Below are 12,386 nucleotides of genomic sequence, written 5' to 3' on the forward strand. Positions count from 1 at the left end.
TCCATCATATCCATATGATTTTATCCCTCTTGTTCACCATATTACCACAGGTTGACAATCACCCACACTTCCCACACTGTGCTAAGTGGTAGAGGAGACGCTTGCATCAAGCTACTGTAGATTTTACTGATACAGAAATTCTCCTCAGTGTTTCTATGGTAGGGTGGCCATGACCCACACGTCCAGCTAACACATCCACAGGTAGCTTGGCTGTATCAGCGTGGACATATATTTATAGCTACTGCTGTGTCTCTTGGGAGAGCAGCTGTACCACTTTGCACCTGCAGGGCTGCACCCCTGGCTATAGTTAGGTGTATATACCAAATGTAGTCCTTTCCTTTTGCCTTTTCAAATTTCTCAAAATAATGTACTGAAATAATATTTAAAAATGGAGACTCCAATCAATAACTTCCCATCTGTGGTGGCACTTTCATTGTGCATGCTCCGTCAGTGATTCCTCAGATCTCCCCCTTTTGTCTAGCCAATAAGTCACAAGCTGTTTTCAAATTAAATGAGATCCAGTGTGAAACACCTAATTTCGTACATAGGAATGAGGGCAGGATAGAATGGTACATTTACTAGATTGCATTTTAGGTTTTTTGAACAACTGTGATAGTTTTTGCAATAAATTGAAATTTGTATTTGACACTGATTTAATGCAGTTTTTTTATTCTATATAGTAATCAGAGCACCACTTTTAATTCAGGAGATCAGGAAAAAACAATGGAAAACATTTATTTTCAGCTCATTTTTCAATGCTGTTGCAAGATAAATGCCTGTCCCAAGAACAGGTTTTTCTGTTACTCATATTATATTCTTAGAATATAAGGGATTAAAGGCAGAGTAAGAACTAGGTACAGAAGTCTCTAAATTATATCATAAAGTGTATGTAATAAAAAACACCCTCTCCTCTCAGCACTGCCACTTCATATTTTATTCTTCAAAGCATTGTCTTCCAAAATTGTGATCCTGTCTATTAAGACCACGATGCTGAAGTCTGCTGTTATGTCTACTGTGAGGCTACTGATGGCCTGACAGGCAAAGCATACAGCTCAGTTCTAGCTCAGTGCCATTTATTTCAACAGTTTTCCTCCCAGTTTTCTGCTGTGTACAAAGCAAATTAGAGGCACTTATATAATAATATTGTATTTCAGGATGCAAGCAGCAGTTCTGGGGAATTCAGCATTAACATTGTCACGCTTCATTCAAGGTGGTAGAAAAATGGGCATTAAAACATTTGGGTAAGTGTTCCCCCTGTTTTGAGTAATTTCTTACAACAAAACAAAACCTGGAACGTTTTTGGGTAGCTGAAACTTGCACAGACCCACATGCAGTTTTGGAAATGTCTGGTTCAGATGATAGCATGGCCTGCAGAGCTTATGAAACTGCATTCATTTCTATTCAAAATTGAGTTGCTTTTAGCCATGTCTTTCCAAAATTATCTCACATTAATACCTTGCACTGATGCTGCCAATTTATGTTCTTATGAGAAGTAAACAGTGGATTTAGTTATATAAGGACTATCTTATACTCCTGCAGATACCATGCAAATTTTCACAGAATCACAGAATGGGTCAGGTTGGGAGGGACCACAGCGGGTCATTTGGTCCAACCTCCCTGCTCAAGCAGGGTCATCCTAGAGCACATGGCATAGGATTGCATCCAGACAGTTCTTGAATATCTCCAGTGAGGGAGACACCACAACCTCTCTGTTCCAGTGCTGTCACTGCACAGTAAAGAAGTTCTTCCTCATATTTGGGTGAAACTTCCTGTGCATCAGCTTCTGTCCATTGCCTCTTTATTGCTTGGCACCACCGAGAAGAGCCTGGCTCTATCCTCTTGACATGCTCTCTTCAGATACTTGTAGACATTGATGAGGTCCCCTGTCGGTCATCTCTTCTTGAGACTGAACAGGTCCAGATCCCTCAGCCTTTCTTCATGAGAGATGCTCCAGTCCCCTGATCAACTTTGTTGCCCTCTGCTGGACCCACCCCAAGAGTTCCATGTCTCTCTTGTACTGAGGAGCTCAGAACTGGACACAATGCTCCAGATGTGACCTCACAAGGGCTGAGTAGAGGAGCAGGATCACCTCCCTCAACCTGTTGGCCATGTTCTTCCTAATGCACCCCAGGACATCATTGGCTTTCTTGGCATGAGGACACACTGCTAGCTCACGGAAAGCTTGTCATCCACTAGGACCTTGAGATCCATCTCTGCAGAGCTGCTTTTCAGCAGATCAGCCCGCAGCCTGTGCTGGTGCCCAAGGTTATTCCTCCCCAGGTGCAGGACTCTACATTTGCCTTTGTTGAATTTCAGACAGTTCTTCTTTGCCCATCTCTCCAAACTGTTGAGGTCCTTTAAATTTTTATTATAATCTATCTTCTCCGTAGTGTAAATGTGTCTCTAAAAAAGTTAGTAGCAAAGTGAAATAATTTCCACATTAAAACAGTATTCAAAATCATATCTTGCTTTTTGTGGGAATGTTATGGAGTAGCATGCTACCTACCTTCAATTCAGCTGGTGAGGTTCCACCTACCTTCCTACCACTCTATATCCTGCTGGGAATGTATGTCCATGGGCATTTGCAAATTTAGACTTTAATTGAGAAGTATGAATACAAGGGGAAAAGGTATTATTTTTCTAATTAGATCAGATTATTAGATTCATGTTTACAATTGAGACAGTAAGTTGTTGCACAAAGTTTTCATTTTGGAAAACAGGCAAATATTTGCCAAATTGGAAAGAGAGACAGAAAGTGGCAATGCAAATACAAAATACATCTTTATCATCTTTTCCTTGAATTGTTCCTACCATCCACGTTTCTGGTGACATCTGCCTTTGCTCAGCGAATGCATGTCATTGCAGTCCTGTCACCTTATGCTGAGTAATTGAAAAAAACCAACATGTACCCGGCTCAGCAATACCCTGTTTACAGGAGAAAACCTTTAATTTCCGCACTTTCAACTTGGAGTACTACTTGGAAACATTTAGCTCATAAAAAGCCTTACAGTTCACGCTTTGACCTTATCATGACCTGAACATTTTGTTAGCAAAGTACCCTGTTAATGTTTTGACCAAAAGAACTAATGTACTTGGGTTTAGTTGTGTTGCCAAAGTGGTGCTTGCTCCTAAAAAGGGAAAGTTTTAATTCTATTTTCAAAAGCAATGCCTTACTCCTAACTATATATGGAAATGTCATCAATCAGTCCTGAAAACAGTGTGCACTGCAGTGCATTTTAATAGCTTGTGTTCCTGCATTCGGTGTAACAAATCTCACCATACTGGAGCTCATAGCGGAAGTCTTTTGCTATATCTGTTTTGCCTCTACTAGCTTGAGTAGATGTGAATATAACTTTTGTTTTAATCACCAACAATGAAGTATAAAGGAGCAAGCTAATCAAAAGAGCGGATAATAAAATGCATTGCCACTCCCAGACATATTTACAACAGAATTCCCTGACTAAGATGTTTTTGCTGGTGTTCTTTTTTTAATTAAGAAGTAAATCACCTAAAAGCCTTCACCCTCCACAGGTACAACCTTCTGTTGTTGGCTTTTTTTTAATGTAATAAACAATAACGTAGCTAAAAAATGGATTCTAAACATTTTGATCAGTGATGTATTAATAAGTACCAAAGGGCTTCAGCAACCAAAAATCACCTTCTAACTTAAAGAGGTATGTTATTTAAGCATTAGACCTACCTGGAATGCCAAAGGGTAGTTGTTTCTTAAGTAGGCAGTGAGCTCAGACTCTTTGGTCTTCATCTTTATAAACCAAATCCCAAGAAATCCCTGAGAGAGAAATTCATCAGCAATGAAAGTAACAATCACCTGGAAATACTGCTACAATAATGAAAGGCAATAATTAAGAAGGGTTGTACTAGACAAATCAGAACCAAACCCTAAAAAACACCCTAAAAAACTTCCCAGTTCACTGGGAAGTACTGTCTGTGCAGTTACCATTTATGAGCCACTTAACTGTATTTCATCTGTATCTTTTAAATTTTTGGTAAGTGTTCATCAAAACTGAAAAACAATATATAGTGTACATATTTTAAAACAGTCATATTAACACCCAACTTTTTATTTTTATTTTTTTTGGTATAAAGATCATCAAACATTTTGGTTGGATTTTGAAGTTTTTTTCATTGTCAGTTATTTAACTTATTACTCCATCATACGAAAATAACAAGCCTTTCTCAGTACTTTCAGAATTGCATTTTAGGAATTCAAAACAGTCATAGTTGATTGGATTAATATGGAAAAGGGGCTTCTGCAAGCCCCTGATAGAAAAGTTTGCATGGAATAAAATATCAGTTGACAGGATGCAGAAAAAAAAGTGAAAGAGGGTAATAAACAGGAGGTTTTGTGTCTTCTTAAAATTTTTTCAGCTAAATGTGGAACAGCAGAGACTTTGTCAAAATTAGCAGTCAACATGATGTAATTGTGTAGGAAAAAATCTATTTTGTTGGTGAGGAAAAGAAGACTATTGTAACTTACTTAGCTGCAGGATATGGTTTCTGACACTTCATCAGCATGTTCTTATTAATATGGAGGGTGAACATTATTTGTGTCAAAATTGTCATTCGGAGCTCTCACTTCCCAGCAGACTTCAGATTCTTAGTAATATGCAAACTCACACAGTTATGTATATTTTGGGGTTCGAACTCCATTTGAGGCCAGAGTAAAAGTGGCAGATAAACAGAAAGAGAAATCCTCCACAGAGCTCAAACTACTGAGCACAGATTTCCAAATTTAGAGTATTTTAGGTAGGAAGCCTGATTAGAAAACAGAATTCATAGTTAGAGGGACTTATTTGGTCTCTACCCACGTTTGCATCACCCTCTGCCTTGAAGAGATTATGCTGTATATTTGAGAAAGTTCAGCTAATTAAAATGTTTACATTAAATGCTGAATATCCTGCATTACAGTAGGCAGATGTAAACTTTATGAGAACAATTGGATATGTTTTAGATTTAAGCCAATAGCTCTGTTAACCAGGGTTTGGGGGAAATCTTCCTTCAGCAAGTGTATTTTCATGAACAGTCTAGATGATGGAAAACAGAAAATCCTTATTAAATCTGCAGACAATAGGAAGGGTAGAGCTTCAGACATGTTGAAAAGCTCAGAATGATCCTGAAAACTAAAGTTGCACGAAAAAAACCAGGATGGTATTCAACAAGGAAAAACACGAAGTTCTACACTTAGCCAGAAGGAATCAGCTTCTTAGATGCACGATGGGGAAAACTGCTTGGGTGGACAAGGACAGAAAGATCTTGGGGTTATAAAGTATTGCTGGCTGAGTATAAATCAGCCACGTCATCCTACTCTGGACAGGCCAAATGCTAAGCTAGGACTTATAAACACAAGAAAAGACATGCAGCAGCTTCTGTCCTACTCAGAAAATAACACCTGCTATTCTGTTTTAGCCAGTTTTGGTGTTTCCACTTCTTGATCCACTCCAGCTCTATTTTCTAGGATGATTGTTACTCTAGACTTTGGAATACCTTCTTCAGAGGACATGGAGCCAGCCACTGTTGGTGAGGACATGCAGAATGAGTGGGGCTTCTGCCGTTCCTCCATACTCCACTGCTCTGCTGAACGCAGTGCCCCTCATAGGGGACTGGGCTGCTCGTTTTGCACAGTTTTGGGGGTTTTTTTTCATTTTCATTTAAGGAGTTAGGCCCAAACACCAGATCAGGCACTAGTTCTGAAATGTTTTTGTTCCTAGTTTCTCCAAAACTCTAGGCTCACCTCCAAGTCCTTCAGATGGGAAAATGCCGTATCAAATTTGTATTGTCTTTACCTTGGTAGTTCTGCTGCACCGCCAGGCCAAACATCTGTGGGATGGAAGGGAAGACAGAAGAAGGGATAAAAGATCAGGTCTCCAAGTATTGCACATAACTCACTGAGGGGAATGAAGAACTTTTACACTCATAATTTTACTTAAATTCTGGTCAGTCAGTAAACATCCTTATTCTGAAAAATATGTCGAACAGCTATTGAAATCTCACATTTTCTTCTGCTTGCTTTTAGAAACCTTCCTTATATTTTGCTTTTTCTAATTTGTTTCTGATTAGAACAAAGACATTTATTTGTTTTGACATTTTTTTCTTTATTCTGTAAACTGTATGCCCTTCAGAAAGCAGAAACTGTCTGGTCACAAATGAATTATCATAGATTGCATGGGGAATGGCATTATGAGGAAAACCAGCCACTGCTGAAGTCCAGTATTCCCTTTTGCCTACAAAAGACTTAAACCTTTGACATTTCTATTGCAAGCTAGTAACTATACTGGTTTTAGTTCAACCCTCCAGACAACACACCACCTCCCTCAAGTGGTCAGCATAGTTAAGATTGTTTTTTCTGCTTCAAGGGCTGTTTTCTGGCAGTGCCCAAAGAATGTGTTGAAGAACACACTTTTTATAAACATTATTAATAGATTGAGTTTAAAAAATTCTGCAAAAAAAAAGTATTTTGAATGGTAGAAAGAGATAAGAATCCCACAGAAACAAATACTTAGCTGGCATCGCTTGGGCACTGTAGGCTTTTGATGAGAAGAAACCAAAATAGCTGCTTTTTTGTGGATGGGCTCTAATAGCTTTCTGCCTGCGGTTAGAGGCATTCAGTTATGGTCACTGCCATGGCGGGGATTGTATAAGTGCATAAGCTAATCAAAACAGTGGCAAATTTGGAAAAGCAGCACCATTAATTCTGATGGCTTGCTCAAATCCTCGTTGGAATAATTATAGTTTTCTTCTTTTGTTCAAAATTCTCCCCATTTAGAAACAGTTCTTTTGTAATTTGCTGCCTAATATGTGCTTGCAGTACAAACTGGAACAATGCTGAGGAAGAGCTCGCGGGAACTCAAACCAGAGTTGCATAAAATTTAAAACAGCAATAATGATGGTAAGAATAAAAAAAGAGAGTAAATAGAAAGCTTCATACTTCAAGAAGCAACCCAGTCATCACTGCCAGGGTTCAGAATAAAATTTGCTCATAGAAGAGTGTACTATAGAAGTACCTTACAGAGAGACATACACTCTACACATGAAGCAATGCCTTTGTATGTACACTGACAATATCCAGCATGGCAATAGGTATAGAAATTCCTGGTAATGCAGACAAATCATGCTCATCTACACATCAGTGGACACCTGTGAAATTCTGCAGGTATTATCTGGGATGAAACCAAACATTCACGCAGACTACTACTGCCCTGTCAGTGCCCAAACACCGTGATAACCTCATATGAACAAAGACTGATAGAAAACACAAAAGGAAAGCAGTTCAGGTAGAACTGGGTAAACAATGAAATATCAAGAACATCATAAAAAATATTCTAATTTATAGTCTCACGAAAAAAATCTAAATAAATCTATCTATCTTACAAAAAGCTATGCAACACAAAGGCTTAGAGAAAAGGCAAAAAACCTCAGTGACCAACTGACCAACAGGTTAAATTAGTACAGGAAACACAATCCTCATTTTAAGGCCCAAGTCAGTCCCCAGCAGGAGTCAAGAATAAAATTGTGGAGTATGACACATACAGACAAATATATTATAAGCGTTGCTCTTGGTAGAGGCAATGTTCTGTTCTAGGAAGTAATTTCTGTCTTTCTTTTGCTGGGTAAAACTGCAATCAGGTAGCTCCAACCACCTCTTTTAACAAAAGCCTGCTAATTAAAGCAACACTATGCAGCCTCCTTTTTGGCATTAATGAAGTGACAGAGGAAGGAAGCCTTAAGCATTCATTTTCCTCTCAGAGCATCTAATATCCCACACTACAGCCAGTAGAAAAATGTTAACACATTTCCTGACTAAGGAAAGAAAAAAAAGAGGGAGAGAGAGAACATATTTAGCACAAAATCTTGAAGTACAAAGTTGCTTTTAGCAGTCTGTCTGAAAGCTGTTGAAAGGATAATGTCCTCCACATATTTGAAAGAAACATAAGTGGTATTAAAAAAGGTCCTTCTTGCCTTACTACAGCACTAGGGTGGTTTAAGTTGACTGTTGCAGATCTCTGAAAAATATGGCCAAATCAGACTGTACACACCTTGCAGATGTTGTGACAGAAGCACAGCTAAAGACAACAGCCCTTAGCTTGTAGTACAGATGTGAAGAGGTACAGAGGAAGGAGATGACTTCAGATAACTTGGAAGATCATTGCTAACTTTATGTGATTAACCTACAGCTACAATCCCCATCTAGTTGTCTGCTATTTTCCCTTATTCTGTGGCTCCACCTTGAGCTGCCTTTCATTTACTCTGGTGTCTGAGAAGCCTTTAGAAAGAAAGGAGATTCTTTTGTACTAGATGCGAGCCAAACCAAACTCCTGCCTCTAAATATCCCTGAAGTTTAGAATTGCTTGAAATTTAAACTTATATCTAGATCCACATTTGGCTCCTTGTAGTCATCTTTACACCTTTTTATTTAAAAATATAGCATTGTCTGATTCCCCCAACTTTTTTCACTTCAGCCTTTTGAGTCATGGTCAGATTGGCTTACCAGAGGCCCTGGTAATCTAACATACACATCCCATTCCCCCGCCTTTTCACTTCATAATCTTCCAGAGATGAAATTCAAGATTGCCCACTAATTATAACAGGACAGCTTCTCAGACAGATGGCTTTCCAAGTAACCTTCTCATTCCACTCATTTTCAGGGAATGACAAAGTATGCCAGAGCGTTATGTGATGACGGACGAGGGCCAACATTACAATTTATGTTTGTGACCTGGCACATGGATGGAAACAGAGAGTATGATTCAGTGGTTTTTGCAGGCTTAATCCCTACTAAAGAGTGGCTCTGCCAAGGTAAACATGGCATTTTAAATGAAACTGCTTTGCATACACTGCATGGAACCTGAGATCCCACTTTTGTACTGCGGTTTCCTTCCAAAATGTAGCTACTGCCTGACAGGGCAGAGTAAGTGTGCAGTCTGGGCTCCCCTGTGTTAAGAGTGTTTGGTCTGCTTCAGCAAATGGCAGTGATGGGCAGACTGTGCAAAAGGAGTGAGACATTATTTGAACATGTGTATTCCCAAGGCTAAGAAGAGGAGCAAAAATAAAGGCTGGATCCCACTTTCCTTCCCCACCCAGGCAACTCCCAAGCAACAAAATCCAAATTAGGCTCCACATTTGTAATAACATCACATTTCCTGGTAAATCAGTTATTATTCTACAGACCTAGGAAAGGCCATATATCTCATCATTATGTCCACAACTAAACCAAGATTTTAGCACTGGGAGCAGTTTCCTTTCTTCTCTCTCCATTACTTCCTTCGTGCTCTTTCTAAAAATAAAATATTGACAACTTTGAAAAAGGAGGAAGAAAAGGAATACAAAAGGAAGAACTATCTGGGTGCTTAGGTAATGAATGCATTCCAGAGATGGGGGAGCTGTGAAGTTTGTGATTGGCTTTGGTGCACACTAGCTTGCAAAAGAGTATAAAATGCTGCTGGAGATTGGGCCAACTGGGCAAACTGGTCTCCCAAGATTTCCCAAGATTGCAGGCAGCTTCCTGATGGGTTCACACATACATACACACCAGTTCCCAGGCAGAGACACCTGCAGGGTACGTCCAGCCCAAAGACTGAGAACATTCACTTTTGGATGGGTGAGTAAAAGTCCAAAGGTTCCATTCACTCTTTTAAAAAATATTTTCAAGGACAGAAAAGGGAATAATCCCATGGATTTTTCTAGTCAAACAGGTTTGAAATGGACTCTTCTTTATAACAACAGAGGTGCCAAGAAGGTTGACTATCTGCCTTCACCATCCTAAATATTTTAGCTTAGCCACTGTTACTCCACCACTTCTGTCCTCCTCTAGCTTCCCCAGTAAATATGTCCCTGACCAGCTGGATGCAAATACCACTGTCTTGGTTTCAACTGCACCCCCCTCCCAGGTTCATGGGGGCCCTGAGTTAGAGTTAGAGCTGATTGGTCCCGGGACAGTCTTCCCTCAGGAACAAATCAGAGCTGGTCTTATTTTGCTCCTGTGAAAATTAGATATCAACAGCTAGCCGGAAGTGAGTTGGCAGAGTTGGCAGAGTTGTGTGTGAGAGCATGGGAGAGAGAGAGAGAGTAGCCAAGGGGTGGACAGGGCCCCCACTCGGGGCCCTGTGCCCCCGCGGCCCTGGCCAAGCCGGGGCTGAAGGCAGCGTGTAGGAGTGTGTATGTGCTGTGAGAGAGAGACTCACAACTGCTGAGGTAAGAGGAAGGGAGGCAGCCCTTTGGCCAAGCCCTCTTCCGCCCCCAGACAGACTGCAGAGCTCGGGACAGCTCATAAATGGACCAAATGCCTTAGCTAGTTAGGGGGCTTTCTTTCCACCCACTGCATGGGGCGGATCTTAAGGTTCAGTATTTTAAGCTGAGCCAAGGAGATGGGCTGAAAGGAGCTTGGTGCCAGAAGAAGGAGAACTCCAGGCAAAATTGGAGACGGGCCAAGCAGGCTTGGAGGTGCCTATGTTGGGTTTGGACATGGCTACCGAAATTGAAGCTGTAGCAGCTGGAGAAGAGTGAGAGAGCCAACTAGCAACAAGTGAGTTCCGGGTAAAGACTCAGAACAGCATCTTACCACTGGGAGGAAACCTCCACGAACCAAGGAGGGTGGACTTAGAGCTATCTTCTTGGACCTCGTGATGGAGACCTCAGCAAGTAGCTGAGACAGGTGGGGGGTGGTTCAGAGGAACCCTTTTCCTGATACCCCAATGAGAGAGAGATTGTTTAACTATCAGCCTGAGGGCTTCTCCTGGACTGATTGGGGGAGGGGCTCGAGGGATGATAGAAGTGTGTTAATATTGTATATATATAATTGCTTTTAGTTTGTACAGTATTTATTTTGTATAGGAATAAACTGTATATATTTTCCCTTCCCCCATACAGAAGTGTGCCTGCCTGAAAATTCCTCTTCGGTGGTGAGGTAAATTGTGGGGAGGTGGGGGAAGCTTGGAGATTGGATTTTTGTGGGGGCCAAACCTTCACAAACACATAGCAGGGATAGCACAGATTTCTGATCCCTTCAGCAAGGTCAATTTGGACTTCAACCACATTTCTAGGCAACTAGACACAGCATCCTCTCTCATGCATCTATAAGCTTTTCCTAATGCAGTGGAATCTTCTACTATTTAAACAATTTTTTCCAGAGCATAATTTAAACAGGATTGACCATAATTACATATATTTTGGAAAATGGAAAAAATGTATGATAGGAAATGGATGTTTCCTGCTTTCCATCAACTGATTTTGAGGCTCTCCAAAGGGGTCTCAAACTTCGAGAACTTTCCTGTTGCTTTTACTAATCACATCTTTTTGATATTAGAAGTCAAATTGCAGCAGTTTACAAGTCAAAAAGTCCAGCACATTTTCTTCTCTATACAACAACACAATATTGCATTGCAGGAGTTGCAATAGTGATGCCTTAGAATTTTTAGGATTTTTAGCTTTTTGTAGATTTTAATGTAGCTGGAGTTTTCCTTCACTTTAGACCGTTACTTTCTCACAGTTTGTGTGTCACATTCCTGAAGCTTTGGTTTAATTGTTTTTTAACTGACTTTTCAAGGTAATAGATATTCAGCAAGAACATTCCGTTGGCTTCCATTGGGATGTGCACCTCTACCGGAATAACAAGAGATACGGTAGACAAAACAAGATAGAAGGCTCAAGGCCCTTGGAGGGGCTCCAGTGGGGCAATTATGAGGGTGGTACCAGGGCAAAAGGGGTCTTAGGATTGGATATCCCCATTAGATGTGATAATTAGCAAAGGTATAAAAGTGTAAGAATTATGTATGTGGGTGCATGCCTTTTGTACTCCATGGTCAGAAGGCCTTCATTAAAAGAGCTGTTCTCTATCTCTATCTACACTAAATTTGCCTGGAGTGTTTTTTTGCTCCTGATGATCTTTAGGTAAAAACAGAACAAGGGGTAATGGGTTTAAACTAAAAGAAAGTAAATTTAGGCTGGATATAAGGATGAATTTTTTTATGGTAAGGGTGGTGCAATGCTGAAACAGGAGGGGTTGGAACCAGATGACCTTTAAAAGTCACTTCCAACCTAAACTACTCTGTGATTATAGGATTCTATCTATCTTTAGAAAAGAAGTGCAGAAAAAAATGAGATGAAGAGGAACTGGCAACAAGGAGGAGAAATAATACAGAGTGATTGAAAAAAGAAAAAAAAATACACGGGGACATAGAAACAGCAGATCTCTAACTAGCTGCAGATCACTACACCTTAAGAATAATTCACACTGGAAGGAGGGAAAAACTGAAAGCAGCTTTAAAATGTTGTTAGCTGTAAAGAATATCCAGGTACAAAGATGTTTATTTTAATCAGGACACTCTGAGCTCATTACTCCCTAAGCATTTATGCAAAGATAGAAAGAAATT

General features: G+C 40.1%; 1 protein-coding gene and 1 long non-coding RNA gene across 4 annotated transcripts in view; one reads left to right on the top strand and one right to left on the bottom strand.

Annotated features, from left to right (window-relative positions):
- Positions 1–250: 250 nt before the first annotated feature.
- The window catches only part of TRMT11 (tRNA methyltransferase 11 homolog), a 105,621-nt gene continuing 93,485 nt past the window's right edge, over positions 251–12,386 (bottom strand). The window contains exons 13-15 of one of the 3 annotated variants that reach the window (XM_051792220.1): positions 5,805–5,838; positions 3,701–3,790; positions 271–2,403 (exon numbers count right to left, since the gene is read on the bottom strand). In XM_051792220.1, the coding sequence (XP_051648180.1) occupies positions 3,744–3,790; positions 5,805–5,838 (81 nt within the window). In that variant the 3' untranslated portion in view covers positions 271–2,403; positions 3,701–3,743. Of the gene's footprint in view, positions 3,842–5,752; positions 5,839–12,386 lie in introns of all 3 variants that reach the window. The other 2 variants (XM_051792221.1, XM_051792219.1) reach the window with 2 other exon arrangements.
- LOC127473098 (uncharacterized) lies at positions 2,166–9,897 on the top strand. Its single transcript, XR_007905278.1, has 3 exons — positions 2,166–2,280; positions 6,827–6,907; positions 8,664–9,897. It is a non-coding gene; the product is annotated as an uncharacterized LOC127473098 (long non-coding RNA).

Source organism: Manacus candei, unplaced genomic scaffold (genome assembly GCF_025592945.1).
Source record: "Manacus candei isolate 608988 ecotype Guabito, Panama unplaced genomic scaffold, ASM2559294v1 h1tg000034l, whole genome shotgun sequence".
NCBI lineage: Eukaryota > Metazoa > Chordata > Aves > Passeriformes > Pipridae > Manacus > Manacus candei.